This window comes from Balaenoptera acutorostrata, chromosome 10, assembly GCF_949987535.1.
Source record: "Balaenoptera acutorostrata chromosome 10, mBalAcu1.1, whole genome shotgun sequence".
Taxonomy (NCBI): Eukaryota; Metazoa; Chordata; class Mammalia; order Artiodactyla; family Balaenopteridae; genus Balaenoptera; species Balaenoptera acutorostrata.
In genome coordinates, this window is record NC_080073.1 from 97772584 (window position 1) to 97784947 (window position 12364).

General features: G+C 40.7%; 1 protein-coding gene across 2 annotated transcripts in view; it reads right to left on the bottom strand.

Moving 5' to 3' along the window:
• The window catches only part of PHACTR1 (phosphatase and actin regulator 1), a 594117-nt gene that overhangs the window by 543328 nt on the left and 38425 nt on the right, over positions 1 to 12364 (bottom strand). Inside the window, exon 2 of one of the 2 annotated variants that reach the window (XM_057554725.1) lies at positions 9295 to 9441. In XM_057554725.1, coding sequence (XP_057410708.1) covers positions 9295 to 9441 — 147 coding nt within the window. Of the gene's footprint in view, positions 1 to 9294; positions 9603 to 12364 lie in introns of those variants that run through there. The other variant, XM_028164473.2, reaches the window with a different exon arrangement.

The window sequence follows — 12364 nt, forward strand, 5'->3', positions numbered from 1 at the left end:
GAAACAGAAAGGAATAATGGAGTTCATTCTTCACTTTGTGTAGTGAATACTCACTATGTGGCAGGAATTATTCTAAATTTTTCCACGTTTTTTAAATTAATTTTTATTGGAGTATAGTTGATTTACAATGTTGTGTTAGTTTCTGCTGTACAGCAAAGTGAATCAGTTATACATATACATATAGCCACTCTTTCTTAGATTCTATTCCCTGTAGAGTATTACAGAGTATTTAGTAGAGTTCTGTGTGCTATACAGCAGGTTCTTACTAGTTATCTATTTATGTATAGTAGTGTGTATATGTCAATCCCAATCTCCCAATTTATCCCTCCCCCCTCCAAGTTTAGCAAACCTCCAAGGTGGTCTCTATTATTCATCCCATTTTACAGGTGAGAAAACTGAGGCAGGGTGAGGTTAAATGTCTCGCCCAAGGCCACACAGCTAGTAAGTGATAAAGTAGGGATTTGAACCTAAAAAAGTCTAGCTCCAGACTATATCCTTATAGCCACTATCCTACGTTGAAAAACAATTTTTTTCTCACTGCTTCTCTTTCCACCCTTTGTAGAGCTTCATTATGACTTTTGTGGGTCCTATGCACATTTGTCTTTTACCACAAAACATTTTTAAACTATACTTTATAAGTATTACAAAATATTATGTGTTTGTAAAGACATATGTACAACAGGCTGGATTATATTTATTTTTTCTTCTGACTTTAAAAGAAATTAAAACATTTTTGTGGGCCTCTAAATGTATTGTGAGCCTGGGCTCTGTGTCTACTGTGTCCGATAGCTACGTTGGCCCTGACCTTAGGGTTTTTCTCTTTTAACTTGATTCACATCCAGGTAAGAGAATGAATTGACCACACTCTTACGGGGATAGTGGAAGTACTAAAGAGGGATTTCCTTGCAAAAGCTTTTTCCGAGTTCAGAAATCACTCCGAGAAAACTATCAATTAAGTAATGTTTTTTAAACTGGGGGTTATAAAATCATTTAGATGAGTTAAAACTAGCATTTTTATAACTAAAATATATTAGAATAAAACAGAGTGGGAAGGGATGGGATAGGATAATATAGAAAACATCAGAGTACATTTGCAACTTATAAGGGTATTTTGAGGAACATTTTATTCCAATTCTCAATATGTACGTGAGGCGATATAAAATGCACTTCTTACAGTGAATCCTAGCCAAACGTTTTATAAAATACTGAGCTAGGATGCACGCCTAGTTCCATCTCTTTCTTTCCCTTAGCCATGTTCAGCTTCAAATGTAACCTCAAAGCAAAGCTGATAACATAAGCTTGCTCTCTTGTAATAAATCGTGTCCATTAAAAATACAGATTTTGAAGTCATATAAAACAGGATGTGAATTCTAATTTTTCCTCTTACTCCCCTTATTAGCTTAAGTTATTTAACCTCTTTGTGGCTTAGTTTGCACATGGATAAAATAAGGAGAGTAATAATAATGCCAATCTCATAGGGTCATTACGAAAAATAAATGAGCAGATGCTGATGAAGGCATCTGTAAGGGCTCCCTCTAGATATGATGACACTCAAATATTTATTTCTGGGCCAGACTTCAGTTTAGACCTGTATAACTGCCTGTTGGATACCTCCACTTGGATGTATATATAGTAGACATGTCACACTTGCTATGTCTGTATTTGCACTCCTGACCATCCCCCATGCCCCTAAATGGCCCTTTCTATCCTTTCGGTTGCTCAGGCTGAACCTTAAGGTACTCCTTGCTTCCTTCCTGCTCTCACAACCCACATTCAATCCACAGTGAAAGCCTATTGGCTATACCTTCAAATACCTATAGAATCTGACCACTGCTCACTGTTTCTGCTGTACCCTGCTGCTGAGCCAGCACCATCTTTCTGGATTACTGTAATAGCTTCCAATCCAGCTGCCCTGCTTCCTCCTTGCCCCACTATAGTCTGTCCTTAACACAGCAGCCCAAGTGATCCTTTTAAAATCTATTTCAGATCATGTCCTTTTGTGCTCAAATCCCTGCCTTGTACCACATTTCACCATGAGTGGGCAATGGCCCACCGGATCCTCTGTAATCTAGTCCCCGTTCCCTCCTACCACTTGATTCACTCCTCTCCAACCAAGCTGGGCTCCTTGCCAGGTCCTAAACACACTGGGAACACTCCTGATTTAGGGCCTTTACACTTGCTTTCCCTCCGTTCTCTCCGCCTTGTCTTCCACCCCATATTGACATTGCTCATTCCCTCCTCTACTGTGGAGAACTTTGTTCAGATTCCCTCTTCTCAATGTTGCCTATCCTGCAATCCATCCCTTTCTTTGCCCCCATATGCCTTATACTCTTAGTTTGCTTTATTTTTGCCTTAACACATAACCTGTGAAATACTATACAACTTACTTAACTATGGTATTGTCTACTGTCCATAACTCACTTTTAGAAGTGAAAATTCATGAGGGTAAGATGTTTTTGTTTTCATCACTAATGTATCCCAAGGGTCTAAAAAATTGTCTCAACTTCTAAATTAATATTTGTTGAATGAATGAATATTATATATTATTATTTCTTCTCACCTTCCTCCATCCTCCCCCCATCTCCAAAACAGGCCCAGATGGAATAAGGGATAAATTCAAACATCGCAAAAGCTTTTTCTATATTTTTGAATAAACCATGATGGGGTATTAAACCAACTTGTTGCCTTTTGATTGATAACCATCCAGAAATAATGTGCTCTCAATCTGCAGTTGGTTGAATCCGTAGATTCAGAACCATGGATACAAAGGGTTGACTGTATATTGAATCCTCATGTCTGCAATTACAGCCCAGGTATTTAATGTTCAAAGATTCTGCTACTGAATTGTTAGTATAAGGTATACAAATGTGAAAAGATCAATAGGAAACCTACAGACTTTTACACAATACTTGCCTTCATAAATATTAAATAACTACTAGCATGAGATTATTCCTCTTGTCCTTTGATAACCTGTGTGAAAGTCATGCAAATGAATCCATCATCATTCACTAAGGCCATAAAATCGATTTTGCCTTTTATTTTAACTATCCTTCATTATATAAAAGACTTATAAATTAAAGCAATTAAAATGTCAACATGGCCCACATTTCCCCCCCACACCCCGGAAATCATATCCACTTTATCACCTACTAAAGTGGATGGGGGGGATATGAAACAAAATATGAAAATTCTAGAGTTTTTCTTATATCATACAATGAGGAAAAACTTATATCTATTATTTGTTCCTTCAGGCCCTCTTCAGTTTATACGTAACACTGGCTATAATGTATGTTCCCTCTGACACTTTATTAATCAAAGAGAAAAATAGCTCTATAAGTTATCTTCTCTTCCCACTTGAATTTTAATTATTTTACTTGTGCAATAAATTATGACGAATTGAAGTTGAGTATATCAAAGGATAACTCCATAAGGAACTTAAAAAAATTTTTGGTTAGTATTAAAATGTATGTATGTAAATCTATTAATGTGCACTTATTCTGACCAAGAGTTTATTTGCTCCTGTCAGCTTATATGCCTGTGAAGAAAAAGGAAGCAAAGTTCTTTGTAGTTCATGGTCAAGTTTCACAGACAGTGCCTAGAAGTTAGGATTATTCTATTTGTGAATTCCAAAAGGGTACATTGCAGCTTGATTGAATCTTGCCATTTAGCTAGTCTGCATACTTATTTCCCTTCCCTGGTAATTTAAAAGGATAAAGGGAAAATATAGATCTTATAGGTATACTCATTTCATTTTAATTATGAAAGAACAGGCTACAAGACTTAAAATGCCAATTGGGAACTGGATTAATATTTAGTTTCCTGACTTTCCATTTATTGCTAAGCTTTCTCTAATACCATATTCAACCATACAACAAACACTTATGGACCATCAACTGTGTTAAAGACTCTAATCCCTGAATATTCAAATTTAAAACATTTTGATTAATATGGTACATATAAATGTGCCTTCTGGCAATTCTTAGTTATTATTAATAATTTATTTTAAATTACTATAATATATATTAATTATTCTTTTAATCAAACTTATTTTTATAACTTAGCTTTGATCAAATATTTTAATTCTTATCATAATTATGCTAGTCTATAGGTTTTATACCATAAATTAGACTCTACATAAAATCAGTGGCATAGTATGTATCCATTAGCACAGCTAGAGTTAGAAGTGCCAATTATTCACACAAATTTTTTAGATTGGATGGGACTTTCAAGATTTAAAAATCTAGAGCTGAGTGAATCAAACCCACAAAGGTTAAATGACTTGCCTACGGTCTTAGAGGAAGAGATTAGAATCAGTTCTTCTGACTCCTGATTCTTATTTTTTATATAAGACACGCCTCCATCGTCTTCCATGAAATTAGAATATATGGGCATATACAGACAAACCAAACAAGAAACTTAGCATTTAGTGATAATAGTAAATACAATACTTAGATGTTAAAAAAATTTTTTTAACAGTGCCCAGATCAAAAGATCCTAAGAAAATTGAACCATGCAACTCAGATTTTATGTTTTAGTTATCTCATAAATGTATGAATTGTTGTTGAAACAATGACATCGTAAGCAGCCAAGTTAAACATTTACGGCAAAGGGTTTCCTGTTTTCTCTTGGGGTTAATTACTCACTTTTCTGTACCTCGTGTATATTATTTATGTTATCTGGAGTGGTCTTCATTAGTACCACCTTAATGCATGACATAGTGAGATGACCGGGTTAGCTAGCTTTTCCAATGACACAGAAGGAGGACAAACCTTCAGAGAGCCCCACAATAGAGGCTCCTGGTCAGCTACTTGGATTCTGGCTACTGAACGCTAGAAGCAATACTTTAAAGGAGATTTTGGGTCCACCAAATAAAAGCCAGACCCACATGCTCTGCCTTCAATTTGAAATCAGTAACAAAAATACTGTGAGGGATACATGCATAGGCATTCCTCAGAGAAAGAGTGAAGGAGAATGTTTACCAAGACCTTCAGATTGGTTCAGCATGACAATATTCACAATTTTGCCTACAGACAGTCCTCATTGCTAAATGACAATAGCACATTCTGAGATGTCACTTCTCAATATCAGGACTTTTATAATTTAGCTAAGGGATAAAGGTCTTCCCCCTCAAGAGAGGTAGAAAAGGGATCTCAATTTAAAATTTAATATGACTGACCCAGCCATTCTTAAAAGTAGTCAGAGAAAGCCACTTCTGACTGCAATTTTCTTCTAGGCCTGAAAGAGTAGAGACCAAAGGGAGTCAGAAACAAATACTCCTGGCTAACATCAGGGACAAAAACAGATCTCAGCCTTCCAAAGAGGATAAGTATCCTGGGGTTGACCATGCTATTAATTTAAAATCTCCTCCATACATACAAAGCAATTCTGAAATGTCAACAAAGGTTAAACATACTTATGATTAGAGAAGTACTTATTCTTCTCAACAGTGCAAAATATTGGTTTTGTGTTTTAAACAATCCTATATCATCCTATGACTAGCTTTCCTTCTTTTGACATCCTTTTAAGAAATTTTAGATGTGCTTAAATCTTCTATTTATCATAACACTTCCATTCATTTTGGTGTGTAATTATGGAGAACCTTTCCGTTTCAGTACCTTCTGTGTATCAAATATTCTTCTATATACTGTCAATATAAAAATAAATAGAATAAACTAGCCCATGGGGAAATATTTGCCAGATGAGCTGCAAATCTACATTGCATTCACTTCAATGCAGTGAATGAATGACCTCATGAGGCAGGGTAAGTTCTCACGAGCTAAATGTCAGTGATGTTCATTACTGAGTGAGAACACAATTAGAAACACTTGCTACGAAGTGTGAACATACTGTTCTGTTACACGATGTCCTTTTAACACATTTGAATTTCTCAGGAAAAAAACTTCTTCCAGTGTTTTAAATGAGGTCTAATGTGTCTGAGTAACTTTCAGCAAATACGTTGGCTTAATTCTCTCTAGCATGTATACTACCTTCAGCATACAATCATCTATCAATGTTTGCATATACTAAATGCTAAAGAGAAGTTAAAAAGCCTACAAAAGAGGCTCTTTTAGAAAAATAAAGTCATGGTTCAGAAAAATTTTTGTTCTCTACTCTCTCAATTTAGGCTAAACCTAGAAATTAGCATCTTCATAAAGTGATGAAAGACCCACATTTTGGTGCTATTCTTTGACTGACTTGGGACTGTAGGATTATATCCTTCACTCAAGCTGTGGAGTTATTTCTGAAATGATATTATTAAGTACCATCAGAGACAGGGTGTAGTTGAAGGAATGCTTAAGTATTGAATCAGTATTCAAAATGCCCAGTCCGCTTTATCTGGCAAGTGTACACATTAGTTTTCAGGCAGTTGGTCCCCAGATGATTTCATGATATCATGATTTCCAAGTAAAATGAATATGTGTATATTTATTTCCTTGAAGCATTACTAAACCTCTCAAATATTAAACATGGGCTTATATAAAATGAGTGGGTGTGAGAAAGGGAATGCTAAACATAAATAGTTTAAACCTATAAAGAATTTCTCTGGAAAGAATCAAGAGTAAGTGACTAGGGGTAGGAGAGGAGCGGGGAAAAAAGGGCAGATGAAAGCTTCCTTGCTTAATCGTTTACAAATTGTTGTTAAGAGACAAACAAAATTCTCTCTATGTCCAAATTATGTAATTTATCCAGAGTATGCAGGCTCCGCTCTTCAGCAATGCTGGTAACGACACTAATAGTTTAATTACAAGTTGCTGCTCAAGGAGATAAACAAGGCTGTCTGCTTTTTAAACCAGGGGTTACAATTACTTTTAAACGCGGGGGAAAGGCACATCTGCGCGTAGATGTTACTATGTCAGAAAAGCAGCCAGAAACCAGCTGGAAAATCAACAAAGCCCCAGGAGTGAGCAGCCGGCACAGAATTAGAGCAAAACCTCCCGATTTGAACAGTGCAGCAGTAGGCGTGAGGCGTAGTAAACAGGCGGCAAACGTAGGTGGGCAGGGATAGAAAAGTTTTCGGTGGCCAGACCGTGCGCGTTTCCCCTGGGATTCCATCACAGACAGGGACTGAGCACCCCTCCCTCTGCTGTCGGGCTCACAGTCACGCCTCTCACACAGCCCTTGGCTTCAGCACCACCGAGAGGACAGCTCCCCTAGTCGCAGAGCAGAACCCTCAACAACTGCCCTCCTCCGTCCTTGAGAAACATCGTCTCCCACCGCATTTCTCTTTCTTGCTGCTGTCTTTCTTGACACTGTGCTTTTAAGGCTATTCTAAGGAACATATTCAGAAGGGACTGGGAGCTTGTTTGTCTTGTTTATTTCCAGATGGAAGGGAGACAAGTCTTGTCTGAAAAGTCCAATCCTTTCATTGGCCTCCAGAGCAATTTAAGCAGGATAAAAGAGTGCAAGTCACTGGCTTTAATCTGGTGGCAAAACGGTTCAGCCCAACTCAGCAGTAGCAGAAACTTGCAACTCTTTTTTAGTGCTTTATTTTATTATTTTGTTGTAAAAGCACCAGTAGTAGGTAAACAACCTTATTAACTGCCTCTTTAGCCCCTTTCCTTCTCTGCTAAGCCAAAGACCCCAAAGGAATATACCAGAGTTTGATAGCAAAGGAATAATTCTTAATTTCTCTGGGTCAGAAAACAATCTCGATCCTAAAAGGGACTCTTCTCAGTCCTTTCCAAGACCCCTCACATCATATTCTGAACCTGGAACATACAAGTGAAGGATTAATAGTTCCAAACAGAGACCATAGACTACTACAGCATGCCACAAAAACTGTCAAAGCCCCCTCCAATAAAGTCCTCTTTCCCCAGTGCCAAATCCAGAGGCAAACACTTCAGGGATGATGAGAAAACACAGGGTTAAAAGCATCAAAATCACCAAGACAGGAAAATTACACTCCAAAGAACTTGGCTACCTTGGCACATTCAGTTACCATCCTATCGGTCATAAAATATGGTTCCTAAGCCAACACATCTTGTTTCTTTATGCAGAGTTTTCTCTTTTGTTCAAACTTCTCAATAATGTGTAAAATAGTCATTATCTGAAGTTTCTCTTTGTTCCAACACACACACACACACACACACACACACTGTTTGATTCAGTTCCATTTTCAAGGGTCGAGTTTCCTAAAGAAAAAGGTATTGATATCATGTTCTTTTTAAACTTATTTTGAAGGAGGATCTTCAGGAAATGCCCTCACTCTTTTCGCACTGGAGTTGCTAGAATACCAAGGGATTCTAGAAAGGAAGAGACACAAGCTTGGAGGGAGAGACTTAGCAGTCTTTCAGAAAAGGCAGCCCCGTGAAGTTAGTGGCGAACCACTTCCTCTGGGTGATAGTGACCATCTACTAGTAACAGGAGGTGAGGTCTGCCTGTGAATCTGCAGCAGCAGCAGAGTGGAGACAGCGGACACTGGGTGCTTCCTTTTGGGTAACCCTGACAGGTCTCAGTTTGACTCCCTGAATCCCTCAGTCTTCTCTGTGGTTCATTTCTTCCTTCTTTCTTTCTCCCTCCTTTCCTTTTCCTTCCTCCCTCTCTCCGGCCCTCTCTCCTTCCCTTCCTTCCTCTAGCCTCCTCTCTTCTCCTTCCCCCTTCTTTCCCTCCCTCCTCCATATCAGTTACCCTTTTCACTTAATTCCATCTGGGCCACTTTGGGCACCAGTTCCAGGGACAGCTATCTATCATCAGCCCATATGCATCCTATAGACCATATTATTATTATCATCACTATGGTTGCTTGCCAAGTGCTTGGTCCTGTTCCCAGCTGTGAACCCCGCCCCGCCCCTCCTCGCTCCAAAACCGCAGCAGGCGTATCAACCCGGCAAAATCACCAGAGTCTGAATGTCACCAACAAGTTCCACCCTGCAGTAGCCCCACCAGCAAACCACACCAGCGGAGCCTCGCCAAACCCTCTGCCCCACAGCCGGTGTAGCACCCCGACCCAGCTCTCGGCTACGCCTACGATCATTGTTATCGGTGACAACACATCCTTCTCTTCGAGGAAGGGGAAAGCCCGCGTGCAGGGCTCCACGCACGACCCTCCCCCACCTGCTCAACACACACACACGCGCGCACACACACACACACACACACGCGCACCCCTCCTTACTCGGCACACAAAGGGAGCGAGCGAGCGAGCGCCAGGGACCCGGCTGGGTAGGAAGCGGGGCGGAGGGGAGGGCACGGCCGGGAGGGGGAGACCAAAGGAGGGGCTGGGGGCTGAGCCAGCCGGGGAGGAGGGAAGGAAGCGGGGTGGCGGAGAGAGCACGGCGAGAGCTTCGTCCTCACCTGCCCCCAGGTTGAAGGAGATCCTGGCCTCCGCGAGGTACGGCGTGTCGCTCTTGGAGCGGACTCTTCTGATGGGCCGCCGGTCGATATCGTCCTCCGAAGATGCCGCCATTAACGTGGGAGGCAGGAGCAGGGTCGCCCGGCGAGCTGAGAGGGAGAAGGAGACGGAGAGGGAGGGAGGGAGGCGGAAAAAGGGGAGGAGGGGCAAGGAAGAGGCTCACCCACAGGGCAAGGGGGAGGGCAGAGGGGGATGGGAGAGGAAGGGAAAGGGGACGGGGAGGGAGGGGGGAAAGAGAGGGGAAAGGAAAGAAGAGGGAGAGAGAAAGAAAGAGAGCAAAGGAGTGAAAAGGGTGAGGGGAGAGAAAGAAAACCCGTTAAGGATTTGTGGACGGGAGCAGGGCTCAGCCTAGCCCCGGCTTGCGCTCAGGGCTCCCCCTAATTCCACTCGGCCGCAGGGCCAGCGGGTCAGGGCTCCGGACGGACACCCCGCCTCCTGCCCGCAGCCCCGGTTTTCAGCTCTTGGCACAGGTAGGCTAATGCGAAAGGGAAGACTCCAAAGCAAGGATGCCCGGTCAGCACTGTGCCCTCTCCCGCCAAATGCACCTACTCCGCTTGCTTTTCAAGTGCACACGAGGGCCTCCTTAACCCACAGGGTTCTCTGGGCTGAGGATGCCCGACCAGATAGCCCAGCTTCAGCTTTCCTTGCGGGAGTTATTATTCCTGGGGTGCACGCCTAGGCCCAGCTGGTCATGGAAGAGAGCACGCTATATCCAGTACCCCTCTGCTCCCTCTTCCCCAGCCTGGAGCTCAAACAGAGATGGAACCAGATCTGGACTCCCTGGAAGCTCTCTTGCAGGCCCCCGTTGAGCCCTAGAGGTGGAGGACAGAGGGAAAGTGTACATAACTTTGGGGGCAGTTTGGCAGTAAAGTTTCTAGAGTTGATATTCTGAATGTAGACTAGACATATTCATGCAGAATCGAGTGGCTTTCTTACCACCACGGGTTTCTAGGATATGTTTATCTCTACGGAAGTACCCATTCAACTTTTTATTTGGCGATCTAGAGCATGAAAATAGTCTTTGGATTGGACCTGTAATCTCTATAACTCTCTACCATTGTTTCTGAAGGAGAGGGTGAAGATCAAGGGCACCTTACATTTCTTTGAATGTTTGCACTGTAACCTTCCCATGTTATACAGCAGACAAACCTAGAAAGGTTTCTGGAGTATGAGTCAGAATGCTTTGCTTCTCCTACTGAACCTACTGATGGGCTCAACTCTTTGATGGCAGCTTCAGTCACGTCTTTTTGTGGCCTGATGTTGCCACATTTCTTTCTAATAAGAGCCCACCTGGAGTACACAGATAAATGTTACCTTGATTCCCTCCCTGCTATAAAGGAAATCTCAGTGTCAATTCATGCCCTTCAGTCTCAGAGGATGAAGTGCTGCTTCAGCTCTGCAAGACTTCCCTCTCCATTTCACCTCTCATTTCTAATTCTCACCCTGTGTCCTTGTGCCCGCCCTAGAATCTTCAGTCTCTTTACACTGGTCTCTTACTTCACACATAGGTAGTAACTCTCCATCTGCCCTATCCTTGCTGCTTCCTCAATCTCTACCATGCTATTTCTCTCCCATTCTGTTTACCCTTCCTGTGGAACTCTTGGCCCCACAGGCTGCATTTTTTCACTCTTAATCCCCTCCTTGCATCCCTACCACTACTTTTTATCCCCACCACTCAGACAGTTACTTTAAAGGTCATCAACATCCTTTCAACAGTTAAGTCCATTTCTTTCTTGAGTAATCTATCCTTCTTGAAATAATCTCCTCCTTTGGCCTCCCTGTACTAGACTTAACTTCCTAATCGCTAGATTTCTAATAGCCGTTTCCCTGCGTGTTAATTTGAAAATGCATATCCTGGCATTCAGGGCCCTTTATGACCTGATTTCCATCTGGCTTTCCAAATTCATCTCTCATTATTTCCCTACAGTCTGTTCAGAGTTGTCCAAACAAGCCTGACTTATTTCTGCATCTGTACCTTTCCTTCTTTTGTACACCACGAATTTCTCCCCCATAAACTTTCCATGTTCTCCCTCAGGAATGTGAGATAACTGGCCCACTAGTCTGTGGCATGAATCCAGTACATAGTAAATGCTCAATAGATATTCTTTTAATAAAAGAAGAGAGGAGAGGGAGAAAGCAAGGGAACAAGGAAGGAGAGAATAGGAAAAAAGGAGTGAAGGAGGGTTATGTAACTAATGAGTAAATGAGTAGCTAAATTGGGGACCAAATCCATGCCTGACTTCAAATCCTGTCTTTAACCAGTATATTGATTTGCGAAGTATATATATTTGGTTGACTATCCAAATTTTAAATTCATTTTCTATGATATTTGCCTCCTTATTATTTCCCATTTATCTCTGTTAAACATAGATTAAAAATGGATGCCTCCTATCCCAGGAGGAACAACAGGGGTATTTGGCTTGTCAAATGAACCATGAAGGTTAATGCTTTTCGATGATTAATCAGGCTGCAAACCAATGTGATTTTAACATTTAGGTGCAAGCTCTAAAGGACGTGCAAAAGTAAGGAAATAAACTCAAACAGTTCTGAATATTGTATAAACTATACCTCTCTTTGAATTAATGCAGTGCTATTTGATTGTTCAAATTGTTTGGGATTCCCCAACCCCTTGTATTTTCATTCATCACCCATGTCTTTAAAAAAAACAATAAAGTCATCTGAAGGAATACCTAGTCTTAGCTTTCTCTATGTTTCTTTGATATTACATAATAATGGTTCTTCATAAAGAGAAGTAAATATTTGAATTTCTGTTTCTTATTCATTCAACATTTTAGAGGATTAGGAACTAATAATGCTACAATTTTAGGTTTACCTTTCTTCAAAAGAGTTTAAATGTACTTTCATATTATCTCTTTCATAAGGACTATTACTATTGAAATAATTCTAGATATATTTTTTTCAAAAGAGACATAAAAATACTACATCTATCCCCATGTTCTTGAATTATTTTATGATATTTTCATTTCTGACTATTACCTTCCATCTTTTTGG